At 39.3% G+C, this 18406-nt stretch overlaps 1 protein-coding gene across 1 annotated transcript in view; it reads right to left on the bottom strand.

Moving 5' to 3' along the window:
• The window catches only part of LOC120420746 (protein similar-like), a 128141-nt gene that overhangs the window by 5670 nt on the left and 104065 nt on the right, over positions 1 to 18406 (bottom strand). The window contains exons 7-8 of the mRNA XM_039583843.2: positions 15622 to 16297; positions 12851 to 13326 (exon numbers count right to left, since the gene is read on the bottom strand). Of these exons, the coding sequence (XP_039439777.1) occupies positions 12851 to 13326; positions 15622 to 16297 (1152 nt within the window). The remainder of the gene's footprint in view (positions 1 to 12850; positions 13327 to 15621; positions 16298 to 18406) is intronic.

The following is an 18406-nucleotide window of genomic DNA, read 5'->3' as shown; positions in this document are numbered from 1 at the left end:
AAATCTTTATGGAAATAGTAACTTAGGGGATGAATAAAAAATTATAACGATAGGTCCCGTAGTTTTGAAGATACTAAAATGTCTGTAACGAAAATCTGGGTGCAAAAGCTCTGGTTGGTGTGCACCGTTAATAAAAACAATAAGAAAAATCAGCAATTCCCCACCAAAACAGCATGGAAAAAAACAAAAGTGCTCGGATCGGGCTCAAAATTTTTCTGGGGGTTCCCTGACCGAAATAATTAGACCCGTATTTTTTGTATGGCCCTTAGGGTGACCTACGCCGTGTTAGGGTGGTCCAAAAAATAGTAATTTTCGTCGATTTTCGCAAAAACCACTTTTTCGAAAAATCATATCTCCGCGTCATTTCATCCGATTTTATCTGTCATAGACGCAAAAGAAAGGTGATAAGTTGGCCTTTCAAAGAAAAATAATAAGAAGTTTCAAAAATCTAGCCTAACATATGAATAGGACGTATGAAAAATTAAAATGCCGTTTGACGGTGGCTGGACCAAAGAGCCTATGTCTGGAAATATTTTTATCGGATTTCTTGGACATTTTTACATAACATTCTAAAAAATGGGAGGAGTTCATAAACAGGATTCCGAGATATGATTTTTTGAAAATAAAATCCGTGTTTTTCGACGCACCGCGCGCAAAAACTGGAAAATGACGAAATCGGCAAAAAAATAACTTTTTTCACTAAAACTGCGATAATTTTAAAATTTCAGCGATGACCTATACATGTCTGGGTACCAAAAGTTACGTCTTTTAACTACGAAAATTTTGCTACCCAAAAATTTATAGGTCATCGCTGAAATTTTAAAGTTATCGCAGTTTTAGTGAAAAAAGTTGATTTTTTGCCGATTTTGTCATTTTCTGGTTTCTGCGCGCGGCGCGTCGTAAAACACGGATTTTATTTTCAAAAAATCATATTTCGGAATCCTGGTCATGAACTCCTCCCATTTTTTAGTATGTTATGTAAAAATGTCCGGGAAATCCGTTAAAAATATTTCCAGACATAGGCTCTTTGGTCCAGACACCGTCAAAAAGGCATTTTGATGTTTCAGACGTCCTATTCATATGATAGGCTAGATTTTTGAAACTTTTATTATTTTTCTTTGAAAGGCCAACTTATCAACTTTCTTTTGCGTCTATGACATCTAAAATCGGATGAAATGACGCGGAGATATGATTTTTCGAAAAAAAGGTTTTTGCGAAAATCGACAAAAATGGCAATTTTTCAGACCACCCTAACACGGCGTAGGTCACCCTAATGACCATACAAAAAATACGGGTCTAATTATTTTGGCCAGGGAACCCCAAGAAAAATTTTGAGCCCGATCCGAGCACTTTTTTTCCATGCTGTTTTCGTGGGGAATTGCTGAATATCTAAATTTGCAATATGGGTGTCGAAAGGAGAAAATTTTTGAATGGATTTTTATAACATTATTGTTTGCGTGTAAAATACTCCAATTTTCACAAAATACCGTGTTTTTTGAAAATGATCAAATTTTAAAAATTTGAATCAAAGAAAAAAAAGTTTGGATGAATGGAAAATACTCAAATTTCCATAATTTGCTAAATGAATTTCGAACCACATAAATTTTTAATGGATTTGCATAAAATTATAGTTTTTGATTAAAATATAGAATTTTGCATAAATTACCGTATTTTTTCAATATTAAAATTATCATACTTTACAGTATGGGTGTCGAACGAAGCAAAATTTAGAGTAGATTTTAATAAAATTGCAGTTTTTGTTACAAACACTTTTAAAAAATCACGAAATACCGTATTTTCTAAACATACTCCAATTTTCACAATTTGCAATAATTTTGAATGGATTTTCATAACATTATACTTTTCTGTGTAAAATACTAAAATTTTCACAATTTTGAAAAAAACTCAGATCTTCATGAATTGCAAATGGGTTGGCAAACCAAAATGTTGTGTGGATTTTCATAACATTGCAGTTTTTGTGTAATATTCTCAAATATTCACATTTCAAAAATGCTAAAATTTTTATTATTTTCAATATTGGTGTCGATCGAGGTGTCGATTGAGTAATTTTCCATAACATCGTTTTTTTTTTAAATTCTCAAATATTCAAAAAATACCGTTTTTTTTAAATGACGCAAATTTACATAATTTTCAGTGTGTGTGTGTCGGACGAAGCAAAACTTTGAATGGTTTTTCATTATCCAGGTTTTTAAGCGAAAATGGCGTTCGAAAGGTGAACATTACGAAAAAAGTGTGCCATGGCATGACAGCCACATTTTTTTTGTATTGTTGGTGCTACTGCGCGATTTTGACATTTCGGACGTTCACCATAAGGCTTTCTAAGGCCCAGTGAAAAAAGTATAATTTAACTCAAAAATGATGAACTTCTCGTCACAGTGTCCTGATGCAAACAATGATCGAGCTCGAGCTGTCACAGGCCTGCGAAGTATGTTGGCTGACATATCGGGCGGTCAGTCAAAAAAACCAGCTAGAAGTCGCCTGACAAAAAACTTTAGCTAGAAAGAGATAGGAAACCTGATGCAAACAATCGTCCAGCTGTAATGTAAACATACTTTGAATGTATTGGTAAATTTCTGACTAGAAAGCCTTATTCGAACGCCATCTTCGCTTAAAAACCTGGATATTATTGTTTTTGTGTAAAATACTTAAATTCTCACAAATATCGTTTTTTTGTTAACAGTTTCATAAAATGAAATACGAGCGAGGATGTAAAATTTCCTGAGTATATTCGCAAAATATGAGTTTTTGTGAAAACAATATTTTGAAAAACTTTCATAATTTGCCAACTATCTTAGGAAAAAATTAGAATTGGGTCAGCATTAATCAGGAAGTAAACATTGATTAATTAATTAAATAATGTTATGATCTGGACCACTGAGTGCCCTGCAGAGAAGTTTTATTTTTGAGAAAAAAATGGTAAGATTTTTCAAACACTCAAACCAATATTGAATAAATTCATGAATATAATTAAGGTTAGGTAGAATAAAAATCCAAAAATTTGAATATTCCAAGAATAACTTTGAAATATCACTAAATTTCATAGTTGATCAAACTCAACATACCCAACCCTACTAAATCAGACACAATTACAGTATTACACTGGTAGTAGTTAGTCGAGCAAAGCAATCACGTGAGACTTTGTCTACGATGGAACCAATGACGTCACGTGGAAAATATCGATTACTGGACTCTCGCCACCACATGTGACGCACAGCATCCCACAGCAATTTTTTTTTTGCTCTCATAATGGACCAACAAATGGTGCGCTCCCAACGCTCAGCTTGTTTGATCGAGCAGCATCATGGGAGGGATGATGAATGGGCTTTGAACTGGGCCAGCAGATTTACGTTTTGTTTGTTTTATTGCTTTGGAGATGTTTTTTTCTGCGGGGAGGTGGAGACGCATGGTATTTAATTGCAAAAGTGATGATTTTTGTTTATCCTCAAAGTGTCTTGGTTCATCCTGAAAAAAAAATCATGATTAGCACAGAAACACAGTTTTGTTTTGTTTTCAACATTTTGGAGACTTTATTTTTCCGTTTAAGATATTCTTATTATCGATTTCTTTTTGTTCTGCTTCTCTGCTTTTGTGAGGATTTATACTCTAATTGTAGATAGAACTGCGTTTACCCTTTCTTTGACTGCTCATTCACGTCACACCTTTTTTCTCTCGTTTTCTTTACATCCCTTCATTTATTGTATCATCATTATTTCCGCTTCGGTTTTTTTTCCTAAAAGTTTAACAGTTCATTCGCAACTAATTGCATCGCTTTGCTTTCTCTGGTAGTTTTTATTTACTTCATATTAATTGTTTTGTTATGTTTTTGTTTTGTTTTTGCTTTGCTGACATTTCATTATTTCGATTCGATTTGTTTAATCATTCGCCGCACTCCTCTTCTTTAAGATATTATTATTTTGCTGCACATTGAAATCTGTGTACTAAAGTTATGTATATATTTTAACTGTCTCTTTCTTTGTCTCATATTTTGTTTCTTATTTTGCTTTATTTGATTTAAGGTTTCTAACTGTGCTTTCCCTTCATGTTTTGCTTCTTTTTCGCTTAAAATCTACCAGTAAAAGTCAAAAAACAACCGCGCACGGCTAGTCTTGTACCGTTCTCGTTCATAATTTTGCGTGTTTTAAATGCATTTTGCTGAACTTTTTCCAACAAGTTCGAGTAATTTCATGATTTTCGAAACGGGAGATGCAACGCGCAATTTGGGGAAGAAAATAATAATTCAAAAGCGGTAAAAAAAACATAAAACTTGCTAAACTCTAGTCAATATTCGATTAGTACCCATACTAAAACGTTTCTAGAGTTTTAGTACATAGTGCGCTACAGGGGACGGCAAATTGATGTGTTTTTTTTCTGTGTGTGTATTCAGTATAATTGTCACTTAACAGGGGGAACATTATGTTAGTTTATACGAGAGATCAAAGTAGTTGAGCAGTTAACGTAGTAACGGAGAGCTTGTTATTTTTACAAATAAACTATTAACCTGTGAACCCTTACCCGAACCGGACGTACTTTCTTTGAATTCCAACTGGTTATGGGCCCAGAACGAGTTCGGAAGGAGAATCGTTAATCAAGAAATAGGAAAATGGAGATGAAGCAATTGGAATCGACCAAGCTGAACAATTCGAACTACGAGAACTGGAAAATACGGACCGAAGCGCTCCTGATCAGAGAAGGGCTGTGGAAATATGTGAAGAATGACATCCCACCGGCTGAAGGAGGTGCAGGAGATGCTGCCGTTGCAGTTCCGCTAGAATGGGCAGAGTTCGACGAACGGGCTCGGGCCACGATCCTACTGCTGTTGGAAGAAAACCAGTACGGGATTATCAAGGCGACTAGAACGGCAAAAGGAACTTGGGAAGCTTTGGCCAAACACCACCAGAAAGCTACGCTGTCAACAAGAGTGTCCTTGCTGGAGCAATTGTCAGAGACCCGATACCGAGCTGGCGATGACATCGAGGAGTACATCGCCAAAATGGAGAATATCTACACCAGATTGTGCAGTGCAGGAAAGGATCTCGGAGAGGACACGATGGTAGCGTTTATTCTACGTGGATTGCCCCGTTCGTTCAACGCGCTAACGACAGCTCTGGAAGCTCGCTCTGACGATGAGTTGACGCTTGGTCTGGTGCGAGAGAAACTGTTAGATGAGGTGAGCAAGCAGAATCGGGATGACGCAGGACCTTCTGGAGATATGGCGTACGGCGTTGCTGGACGGAGAGTTACGCACCTGATTTGCCATTTTTGCAAGAAGCCAGGACACAAGCAGCGGGATTGCAGACGATATCTGGATCAACAAGATCAAGACAGTGAAGATGATAATCAACAAGCAAGATACGCGTTTGCTGTAACTTCTAAGGAAGCAAAGCTGAAGAAGGAATGGATAGTCGACTCAGGAGCTAGCGCGCACATGACATCCAACAGGAGTTTTTTCGAGAAGCTGCGGCCAGTTTCTGGAGATGTCGTTCTGGCGGATGGACGGATTTTGCCGATAGAAGGAGTTGGAAGCGGAAACATAGTCTGCAACGATGGAAAAGGTAACAGCAACAGAATTCGACTGTATGGAGTGTTGTTCGTGCCTAGGCTTGCTGGCAGCATGTTGTCCGTTATGACGATGACATCACGGAAAGCGAAAGTTGAATTTGAAGGCATACACTGCAAGATCAGCGTGGATGGACAAGTTGTAGCAGCTGCGTGCAAAACAGCTGGTCAGTACAAGTTGGAAGGATTAACTGCAACGCAACGGGTTCGATTTGAGAAGGAGACATTGAAGCAGAAGCAAAGTCGAAACCGTGTGCAGTCCATTGAAGAGATTCTGCAGCCTTTGCCGCCAATGTGGAAACCTGAAGTAGCTGGCTTGCGGCGGGCCGGAGATGAAAACGATGTACGCAGATCGGTAAGGACCACGAAGGGCGTACCACCATCCCGTTACGCAGCTTCTGCAAACGTAGCTGTCGGACGAATCGAGAATTCACAACGCGCTGGACGATTTGGATTGATCAGGACGAAGTCGTTTGGATCGAAGGACCGGAATTGCGATCGTTTGCTGTACGTATCAAAAGGCATCGCACGAGAGACAAATCTTGGCGATCCATCAGCAGGAGGTCGTGTTTATGCTGTAACAGGAGGAGCAACCAGAGCACGTAAACGCCAGATGGACCAAGAGGCCAATTGGTATCGTAACAAACGGTGCAGCAACTTTGGATTTCTCGAGAAGGAGTGTTAGTTTATACGAGAGATCAAAGTAGTTGAGCAGTTAACGTAGTAACGGAGAGCTTGTTATTTTTACAAATAAACTATTAACCTGTGAACCCTTACCCGAACCTGACGTACTTTCTTTGAATTCCAACTCATTATTCATAAGTAGGGCACTGAAACAATTTCCGAAAGGGGTTTGTTTAAATTTTGATTGTTTTAGGTTTGATTCCGATTAAGGGTATAATTTAACATTTGCGAAGGATCATTTTTGTTATTAAGGTAAAAACATTTTTTTGCACAATGCTTTTGCTTAGTTCGGTGGTTTTATTTTTTATAGTTGAAGGATTTTTGTGCAAACAAAAATAATATACTAGTCAGATAAGCGTGATTTGGAACAAAAGAAAAAAAAATATCTAAAGTTCAAATCAAAATATTCAAATATATCTAGAACCAAATTTACTCACAATTCAGTTTTAAAATCATTTTTGAGTAAATAAGATTTTGAGAAAATTTGACTAGTTTTTATTCTAGGCGGTGTATGCAAGAAATTAAGCAAGAGCACACTCAATTTTGGATAAGAACTGATTTCGTCCAAAATTTGGGAGATGTCAACCCTAAAGTGGGTAACCCCCATCTGTCAATCTGCGTAATTCCGATTTTATGCTGCGTCATGATTCAAATAATCCTTCTTCGTTCGATTCCTTTCGCCACCTTCTGCCCAACAACTTACATATATGCACATATAAAACAACCTTAATATTTACTAATCAGTTCTTTGTTTTATTGATTTTCAACCCTCGTTCGCCACACCTTTCGTTCAGCGTCTTTCCCTTTTCTTCTTATTTTCATTTTTTTGTGTATAACATTCAAATACGTAACTGTTTACTTAATTCTTTCTCTCAAAGCGTTGCTTTTCTGACTTTCAGAATTCAAAGTTTGCCTCAGATATAACGAAGTGCACGTAGAGGTTGATTTTCGTTAGTGAGTGTTTTCGGTGTGCTTTTGTTTTTGTTTTAAACATTCAATATCTCTTAGGTGTGTTGGCGTTAGTTTAGAGTAATGTCACCGTACACTCTCATTCAAAGAAAATCAGATTTGGGTGAAATAATCTCTTAAAATTGCACGCTCATCCAAAATCAATATGTTTTCGTCAAAACAGAACCTATTCAGAAATGAGTAGTAATTAACCCACATTTGACATTTGTTACATTTACCCATTCTTAAGTAGGTTTGATTTTGATGAAAACTGAGTAAATTAAATCTGATTTACTATGAATAAAAGTGTACATATTGTACACAAAATCTTGCATTAAACCAAAATTCAACCAAATTTAGGGGTTTAAAAGTTAACAGCTCTTATTGTTGATAAACATCTAGTCAACGAATTAAAGTAACTTGGAACTAACGGCCTATGCTACGCGTTGTGGGGTTATGTTACTATTAAGTCGGCTCAGTCAATTATAAAACTTTCTTCGTTAAGATTTGGTTCAAACTATAAGGTTCGGGCGAAATATATTGACTCTGCTTTGTTGTACACGTTCGTTTCGATATTTCGTACTTTGTAACTATTTTCATGTTTTGTTTTGTGTTTATTTACTTTGTAAACATATACCTGGATGTCCCTTTTTGTGATTTTGTTATTACTGGTTCCATTTATTTGTTTCGTTTTCGAGTAAAGTTTGAGGTTAGTTGTGGTAACAGAAAATGAGTACATTTTAACCAAAATACACTCTCTGCGCTCAGCTTTATTTTATTCTTACTTTGTATCTTTCTACTTTTTGATTATGGTGTAAATAACATCAACGTTGGTGTATTTTTAATTATTCGTGTATTGTTAAGTGGGGGAGGACCTTACACGCTAATCTAATGCTAAACGACTAAAATTTTGATATTCATTTCTCATGTCTCTGGGCTTCCCTTAACTAGCTGTGTTTGTATATGTATATATTTTTTCTGGGAGAAAGGGCCTTAACCACTACCTGGGATCTAAGAGAGAGATGAATAGAGAGAGAGAGAGGAAAAACAATGCTTCCAAAAAATATTCCATAAATTACGCAACGCAAATACTCTGAACTTACACGACTAGGAAAGGAGCGACTATTCAATTTGAATAACGGATCCGTTCGGTATTTCGACGAACTATTTACAAAACTTTGCTTGCAACAAACAATCGTACACTTTTGCTGTCCATTTTGCGAACATCGGTTTCCGCGCGTTTATGGTGTGAGTAATTTCAGTCCCTCTTTCGGTATTATGTTGGTTTCATAAGCGAATCATTTTCCTCAATCTTTTTCGTTTTTCAATCTCTTGCTCGGTATCTTAGTCGCTAGTACACATAAGTATTTTTTGCCGTGTCCATTTTGACTTAAAGCTAGTTGTTTGAATTATTTTTTTCGAGTTTTTTTAATTTATTCACATGTTTTTTGAACACACAGCCAGGCAAACTTTTTTTTCGAAAGCAAATTAAAAAATGAAAACTTTTTTGTTAAAGCGAGTCAACTGCAATATGCGTGCACAAGTGACAGATTGAACTGTCAGCAGGCGCGCTGATCATACACGCATATGTTAAGTTACTCATTTTATTTTAATGTTTAGAACTCTCAACTAAACCCCGATCAGTTGATTTTGAAAACAATTTGCAAAAAAAATCAGCAACAAAAATCAAAGTCTGGCACTCTGCCCATTGATCTTGAACCGCACTTTTCCCCACCAATCTCGTTAATACACGTAGCTCAGCGCGCCTCCCTTCAAGGCCGTTGTTTAGGTCAGAACGTCAATAAACAGTTGCGAAATTTCGCCCCAAAACTATAAACAAAATGCTTTTATTTTTTTTTTTGCAAATAGCATCTGGAATGCGCTGCTGTGCGCGCACTGCCGGCATCGGAGTGAAAAACCGGTTCGCGAAAAACGAAACGACGCCATTCACGTGTTTTCATCGTTTGTGTACACACAACAACGATAAATCTATATCTCTAACGTGGTATAGGGTAGTGTGTTCGTGCCATTAGGAGTGATGTGCATGAAAAATTGAAATTTGAACTTGAACTGAGTCACATTTGTGGCGGAAACTTGGCGCAAGTCACAAAAAAAGGGCGTGTCACATCCTCAGCTTTTTACTACATTCTGAGTAAATGCAACAATTCACACTATTCTGACAAGTTGACATTATCGCACAAATCACATCGTTAGCGTGGTGCTGAGTAAGTCACGTAATGTGATTTGAAAACTCATCACTAGATGCCGCTAGTAGCAAGAAAAGCGAAACTATTGTTTCGTGATGCCTGACTTTAGGCGTTTGATTTTTCAGCGCCATCTCTTGAGTAAACATTAAATAAATCTTAAATTTCTTCCTTTTATCGACTCAATTGAACATCTCTCAACTAGAACGACGGCACATGTATTTGTGCCGCCCCTTCCACATGCAAATCAGCTCAACCTCCACTCGCACTCGCAAATTTAGCGTGCAAGTGATGATGAATTACTTGCAGTCCAGTCGACGCGACGCGACGGCGGAGTAATAAAACTAATAAAACACTACATATATTCGAAGAGAAAAAAAAAGTTTGCCTGGCCTGCATTCACGTGTGCGCGATTTCCATATGATGATGTTTGTTGACATTCGCGCGTTTCTGGATGTGGGTGTGAGTTGTTCTGTCTGGCTGTGTAGGCGCGCGGTTGTCTTCCCTGATTTTTTAAAAAATATTATTTGAACGTCGCAAGTGTTGTCTTCTAAAACGACTTTACTTGTTCAAATTCGGCTTTTTTTGTTGTTTTTATTACGTTTGCCACTTTTCCGTTTACACCTTTCCCTAATTAGCGTGCACCTTTTAGGCATTTTAACCACTTTTCGGCAAACGAAGTCATCGTAATTGATTCTTTTATCTTATTTGTTTGAGGTAAATATAAACCTTAAATATGTGTACGATATCTTTTTTGCTCGCACGCAATGACGATGTCGAATCCACGCTATCGATGAGTAGTTTATGTAGCTTACTTGTTTTGATTATATGCCTTTGTTTGGAGAGTGTTGTCTACGTAGGTGTCTTGCAGGAAGGGTCGTTTTTCATTGGATTTGCAAGAAGGCAGGGAGGTTCATTGTTAATGGTTTTACTGAAAATTCGTAAATTCTAAAATTTTACGCAAAATAAAAAAAGGAAAAGGAATTTTAATCCGATCAAAAGAAAATCGAAAAAAAAAATGGTTGAAAATTTTAATCTTGAGAACATAAAACTCGGATTAGATCGGTTACACGATTATTATGAATAACCAATTTTATTTTATTTTTCACAAATATTCAAGCTTCATTTCCAAGTTTCAAAACGTCATATTGACTAAACTGTCAAATGTGAAAATGTTGGTCATAGTTAAACAGTGCTGTCATTTTTTGAACGTTAATTTTAGATCTTTAGTTAAATTTGAAATCGAAGAGTTTGATAAGGTGCACCCAAAAATGTTCTTTATTTGGTAATTTTTTTTAGCAATCATGAACAAGTTTCACCATTCCTGATCATATTTTTTCAAGTATTTAGCAATAGAACTAGAAGGCCCAGTGAAAAAAAAATAATTTGACCCAAAAATTACGAATTTCTCGTCACAGTGTCCTGATGCAAACAATGATCGAGCTCGAGCTGTCACAGGCCTGCGTAGTATGTTGGCTGACATATCGGGCGGCCAGTAAAAAAAACAGCTAGAAGTCGCCTGACAAAAAACTTTTGCTAGAAAGAGATAGGAAATCTGATGCAAACAAACGTCCAGCTGCCATGTACACATACTTTGAATGTGGTGGTAGATTTCCGACTAGAAAGCCTTGTACAGATTTTTTAGAGGCATTTACTTGAAAACGGTGCATGATATTGAAATTTCTGTTCTGTTTCTCTGGTTGATATTGAAATTTTCGAAATTGATGTTTTTGTCTGTAAATTTGAATAAAAAAAAACAGATTTTTTAGAGTGTACTTTGCAATGCTCTCAACAATGCAGAGGGGATTCGCAAATTCGAATGGAACAGAATTCGTATGAGCGAAGCCGAATTCGCTAATTGAAACGACTGACATCTGTCAAAAGCTCGTAACCACGTGCTTGGAAACCGTCGATTAATTCGGGGTAAAAAACGGTTAAACTGGTTATGATGGCTGAGTTTTTTTTAATTCGAATACGTTAGAATTAGCGAATAATCAGTTCGCTATAGGAAGTTTTCATGTTCCTTTTTTAAGTGGACAAGGGAAATTCTCCACAGTCCAATTTAAAACATTTTTTTTCAGTAAATTTCAACAACAATGAACCCCTTCCGCGCAGAAGCTCGCAATTTGAACGCAAGCTCGAAAATGTGTCATCGTTTAGATTAGCAATTAAGGGGACAGGGTCAAATAACGCAACCAGCTCGTCAAGAAGGTCTTAATCATCCCGAAGAGGTGGAATTTGAGAAGGGTTGAGTTTTGTTTTCAACGCGACTACGATTAGCTATGCTGGTTGGTTAGTAGCATCACTAGTAGTTTGTCAGTAGTGGTAGTAGCAGGTTGTTAGAAGTTACTTACTTATCTTTTTTAACCACTTTAATTTCGTCACCTTAATTTTTTTTGACGACTCGATTTTGTACAAATCATCGCGCGAATGATGTTTCAATAATAATTTAGTATTTTTTGTTCTCTTACTTTGCATGTTAATAAGTTTTGCTTTGTACCTTCGGGGGGCTCAACGGCCAGCAAGTGCCACGTGGTCGCGTAACGCACGCTTAGCTGCTGTCCGTTTTGTTTTTTTGTTTGTTCTTACACAATGACGAGATGTTTTGGGTTTGCTTGATTTTTTTAGTCGTCGTTTAGTTCTTTCTAGAATTTAATTTTTTGTACACCAGATTTTCGCGCCGTGAGGCGCCAACCGAAAGCGAAAGAATGCAATTTTTGTGTTTCTTTTTTGAGTCGTGTTGTTTTTCTCCAGAAGTTTAGAAATAATGATCAAAGAAGGCGTTTTTTGTTGTTGTTTGAGGGAAAATAAATAAAAACGATACGAGTGCAGCGCGAGCTGCTTTGTTTTTGTTTTATACGTCAACAATGTTTATTTTTGAGAAAAAAGTGTGTGATTTCGCAGTTTTTTTGTTTGTTTGTTTCGCAGTTTGCCCAATAATAATAATTGTCTCGCTCTCTTGATACTTACACACGTACTAAAATAAGAGGTTCAGCTTTAACGAGTTTAAAACAAAACATAACATACTTAATAGTGTGTGTGTCTGTGTGTGATTGTGTGTTTGTGTGAGTGGCTTAAATAATTTGCTTAACGACACTAACAATATAATGATGATGATGACTTTTTGCTTCAACGAGTTAAAACTATAATTATAACAACTATCACAGTAATGGTTTTGTCTCTCTCTTTACACCTAAATAGACATGATGGTACTCTTCTTCCTCTTCTTAGCTCTCTGCCTGCTCCGTCTACACGCGAATCTACGAATATTGTGACCTTAACATTGGGGAAGGCTGACCGGTCTTCCTCCCTTGCGGATGCTGATGGTGATGATTGACGACGCGCACGAGATGAAGCTTCGCCGGGACCAACGTTTGCTGCTGCTAGGCCTTGGCCGCTTTGCTGTGTCGGGGAAAGCACCGGTAACCTGCACTTACGTCACATCCGCTCACGAGCAGGTTCATCAGAACCGAGTTGGACACCTGGTCGGCCTGTTTGCCCGAACCCACTCCCGCTGCTCCGGTGGGCCACCGATCCGACTGGTCCAGCTTGGACTTGGCTTTGGCCTTGGCCGGCACCGGTGACGGTGCCATCAACTGCTGCAACAGCTGCGGCGAGGACGTCGTCGACGAGGAGTGCTGAACCGCGCCGGAACCACTAGATTTGACCCGTTTACTGGTGCCATCGGTCTCGGAAGATGCCAACGAACGTTTCGTAGAACTGCTACCGCTACTGCTTCCGCTGGCACTCTTCTTCGACACGATCACGTTCAGCTTGCTTCCGGTTGAGTTGGACGAGGTGCTCGTCGTTGACGCCGTCGTCGTTGATGAGTTGTTCTGGCTCACGCCATTCAGCAGCAGCTCATTTCCCATCGCCCATGCTTCGATCGTGTTGGGTGTTGCTGCATTTGAACCTAAAAGTGAGTCAAGAGGAGTGCATAAATAAATGCGATCTTGGGTTTCGTTAAATCACCCGACGGGCGTCGGGGACATTGAGGGACTGTGGGAGGGAAAAATGCGTGGAACCCAGCACACACACGTGAAATGGATGCTACAACGGAGATGCATGGAGCTCTAAAAATATACGGGATGATGGCTGCGGACAGGGATGGCGAAACTAGCAGCTCAAATCGCGCGTAAGGTGCCCGAATTGCAGAGGCAACCGTAAGGCGAATAAAACTACTTAAATTGCAAAAAAAATCAATAAATGAGAAAGAATTGTTTTCAAAAACGTGTATCAAATTCACAATTATTTAATAAAATAATCAAATTTTCACAAAGTTTTGATAATCCAATCTTCGTTTTTCTTCAAAGAATTTCCGAAAATCTTGAAGTAAAATTCGAGTTCTTTGACCCCAAATTACTTGAAATTTGAGAGTTAAACAATAAAAAATTAAATAAGGCGTTATGTTATGGATAAATTTTCAGAACATTTTGAATGGAAAATACTCAAAATTTCATTTAAAAAGTCAAAATAGTTATGCCGTGGCATGACCGGAATGACGATCAATGTTTTATTCATGAGTGTCAGTTTATTCGACATCGAAAAATACTAGAGAGTAACTGATGAGTTGGTTTTCCTTCTAAATTTTATGAAGGTAATCGCTGTCACATCTGTGCTCGGGAAGCGCAATTCCAAGGTACTTGTAGTTCACATCCGTGATAGGGAAGCGCTTTTTCGGTGGTCAATTCTATGCATTGTAGGTACTTGACAATCAAATGGGAAAGAAAAAAAAATCTAGAGAAAAATTCCAATATTTTCACATAACATTATATTTTTTGAAACTAATCTTTTTTTTTCAATACTTTGTAATATGAAAAACTTGAACGTAAATTTAGGCGTTTGTTGGAGATTATGGAAATGTGGAACAACATAAGTATTTTGTACAAATTACAATTTATTAAAAAATATTAACTTAAACTAAACAAAAATAACTTAATAAAAACCGTTTAAAATTCTCGTGTTTTTTGACAACATAATGCAAATCATAAAAACATTAAAAAATAATACCTTCTAATTTCGTCAAAAAAGATGAATGGGTATAGGACAAGTCGCGCGTTAAGTGCGCAAATTGCAGAGGGAACACTACGTCTAATTCCCAAATGTCAAAATTAAAATTTCTGAGGTATTGTGCAACTCCATTCTGATCACAAATTTGGAGCTGCAAAAAAAATCTCATCAGGCGTAGTTCAAATTTCAGTGGAAAACTCCCATCACTGACTCGGTGCCGGGACAGTGTTGGGGCCAGAATCACGTGGACGCGTCGTCGCTCTCCTCTTCAGAGCTCAGAACATTTCTCGTTTGGATCGAACATTTTGGGCATCGGGCGACTATTTTTAGCCAATACATATTAAAACATAAAACGCTCGCTTTCGTTTTCAACGTTTTTTTTTTTTGTGTGAGATGAATTCTGGTCGCGCTAGCTGACAATAATAATCATTCGGTTCGCCGACGATCTTTTATCTGAAAAGTTGACTAGAAGGGTGTTGTTTTAATTCTCGCGCCTCCTCGTGGGTGGTTTCGGCACAGATCACGAGGTTGCTTTTTCCCCCTTTCCCGCAGTCAAAATTTGTTGTTTCGAGCGAGCAAATTCCTGGTGGGTTTGTCACATCGAGAAGCGGCGTTGCGGGAAAAACTTTGTAATCAATTGGCCTGATCCACGGGGAGAGAGACAGCAGAGCAGGAGATGATTAATTTTGCGCCGGCTATTGGGTAATTTGTGCTAATTTATTAAGGAGCCGAAAGTTTTTTGTTTCCTGATACTTGACGCGCTCGTTTTGGAGCAACAAAGGTTGAAGTGGATGGTTTCGCCGGGAGTCGAAAAGTTGGTTGAAAAGGAAATTAGGTCTGCCGCAAGTAATAAATCTCGGCACGAGATCAATTAATTTGCTGAGAGCAGCGCGGTGTGTGTATGTTTATTCTCAGCGGAATGAAGTATGTAATAACTGAGTTGCATGAAATGTTTAAAAGTTTTTCCGAGTTAGAGATGCAATTGAAATTGCCACAAAAAAAGAAATCATTGTTAAACTGCATAGGGAAAACAACAACAAAAGTCGCGCGTGAAGTGGGCAAATTGCGGTGGCAATCCAACAGCGAACTACCGTGGCTCCAAGCGATAAAAAACTGACGTGTGAATTTGGTTTTCGAGGAAGGGATTAAGGATGAATGTTCCACGCATTTTCCCCCGCAAGTCTCCTATTAAACTTACTGTTTTTGTAACCATTCGAAATGACCACCATCGGGTGGTGCACCAAACTGATCTTTTTGTCGCCCAAAATTTCCCGCTGCTGCTGTTGCAACTGTTGCTGTACGTCAGCGGCAATGATCGAATCTTGGGCCTGCTGGATCAGTATCTGTTGCCGGCTACAATTTTGCTGCTGCTGTTGTTGCTGTTGATGCGACGCCGGCTGCAGCTGGATCGTCGAGGTCTGTATGTTGATAACGTTGCCGCACAGTAGTGCTGCCAGACTGGAGTCGATGATTTTGTTGCCGATATTGCAGTTGTTTTCGATATTGTGGTTATTGCTAGTATTGCTATTGGTGGTCTGTTGCTGTTGGTCTGCCCGGTGGGCTACGACGTTGACCGTCGTGACCTGTGACTTGGCCGTCGTCGAGTCCTGTTGCTGCTGGTGGCCGAACTCGTCCTTGAGGTGATACTTGGCGGAGGAGCCTTCGACGATCGAAACGGGGGCGGCTCCCCACATCAGGTCGTCGGACGTGAGCAGTGGCAGGTCGTCCACTTCGCTCATCGATATGTACGGGGCGCGCATCGACAGGTCCAAATCGTCGTCCATGTTGAGGGTCATAAATGCAAGCTCATCCTCCGGACAGCCGCCGGAACCGTTTGGACTGCACAGCGACGGTATACTGCTTCCCTCGGGGCTCTGCAAAAGGGAGGAGGAGAGAAGACCAGACGATGATGATTAATGATCTTTTAATCATGAATTATTATTGACACGAGACGGAAAGTTAAACAGTCAGCGAGATGTGAACGAAGAAGGGCTATAATTTGGTGGGCATTAAATAATCAAGATCGAAAGACACGCAATCAACGTCCTTGCCGGTGCCCAGTTTTGTCTAGAACGGAGAAAGTTGCCCACTATCCTACATTCCGTGAGCGGAATATTCAATTCCGTTGGGCAGACTTTATTGGCATCATTTGTGATGAGTTTTCACTTTTTCCTCCAAGTTTTTCCTCGTTTTCCCTTATCGAGTTGGCAGCCACAACTTGGTTGAAAGGGAAAACTTTGGGCAGACCAGACCAGGTGGAAGAACATCGTAAAAATAGCTCTCTTTCTGGCAGTGGCACACGGGAAAGCAAAAGTGATATGGCTGTGGGGGGAACCATTAACATACAATCAGCTTGAATGGGCTCGGGAACCCCCTCCGAAGAAAAATTGGGGAAGTTGGGGTGGGTCCGGGGTTGAACAGTGTTGCCAGTTTTTTTTTTGTAATTCTAGCTTTTTTGATAAAACTAATGATCTGTTCAGAGTTTTTTGGCTGATTCCGAAATTTTTTGGTCTTTCGAAGCTATTACATTTTACAGAATTGAATTTACTTGATTTTTGTCGGAAGTATATCAATTTTCAAAATTTATATTAAGGTTCCACTAGCGCAAGCTACACAGCCTCCAAATTGACACCATAACATCTTTCTCTTTAGCAATTTGTAAACAACCTGTTGAATCGCCGCCGAAACTTCCGATGATTAATTATTCACGACGCGGCCAATTCTCACTCGGCAACCAAAGCAACCGCGCACGATTTGACACCTTCAAGGTCCGGTGGCCCTCGGGGTCGGACAACCGGATCCACAAATCGAGGCCCTCCCCCATCAATTTGCATAATCAAGCGCGACGACCACGCGACCGACCGCCATTTTGTACCACAAACGTCAAATGTTATCAAAGAACGGAGGGGGCGCTGCAGTGCTGCCAGCAACAACCGTGTTTGTGATAGATGCGATAATTATCTCTAATTTTTATGGCCACATCAATTAAAATTGATGGAGACATAACCACCGGAGCGGTCCAGATCGGGGTCGAGAACCGGTAGCTTGGACACGCAAAACCGAAATTGTCACCCAACTTCAGTTAGGTTTCGTTGTTTTTCTCCCCTTACGATAATATATTCATTTTCATAATTAAATAAATGTAATTAGAGTAAATTGGCGGCTAATGGTCGCGCATGAAGTGCGCCAACCCCCCGCGGGTTTTGCGAGCTGGTTCTGGTAAGATTGACGAATTTGCAGCTCTCGAAGGTTTCGCCACTCTCCGACAATTCTTGAGGGCGCTGTTATCATTAATCACGCTGACAAGATAATTGGCCGGGTCGTGCGCTAATGGGGTCCAGACACAGGTTACTGCGTTTGGATCGCAACACTGCTGTCAAACTGACAGGTTTGTTTGGATTGCGTTGCCAAGCAACACCAAACGCGGCAAGTCCGATTGTTTTGATCAATGAAGTTGCTCCGTTATCTTGAGGTCATTAAATTGTAAACAAACACTGTCTAATCTTATCCCAACCCAAAATTCCAGGTCAGTGTGCGCCGGTCTTATCACCCTGCTGATAAGACAGCTGTCAAATCGCAACCGGCGGCGTCCGCCAGTCTATGATCGTAAATCTTAAATTGGGCTGTCGTTGGGCCGCGACGACGCTTTGTGTCCAAAATTAGCAAACGTGAGCATGTTTTTCGCCTTATCGGATGAGTGAATTATGGCACACGCGGCCGCAGAGTGACCGATACGGGAGGAAATCCTGGTATAATCCGGGTGAGCCACTTCAGGTTTCTCTGGTGGGGATTTTATGAATGAAAGGTTTTTGCACTTTTGGTTAAGTCGGTGCGCGCTGGTTCAATCTGTCAAAGTTGACATATGAATTGTCAAAACTGACAGCTGTCAAATTGCACGCTCAATAGAAGTTCGGCAAGTTGGGTTAGATTTCAGTTGCACATTTTCTAATGAACGAAATTAAACGCATATTTGGAGACAATCG

Source organism: Culex pipiens, chromosome 1 (assembly GCF_016801865.2).
Source record: "Culex pipiens pallens isolate TS chromosome 1, TS_CPP_V2, whole genome shotgun sequence".
Lineage (NCBI taxonomy): Eukaryota > Metazoa > Arthropoda > Insecta > Diptera > Culicidae > Culex > Culex pipiens.
Note: the sequence above shows the minus strand (reverse complement) of the source record. Positions and strands in the feature narration are given on the sequence as shown.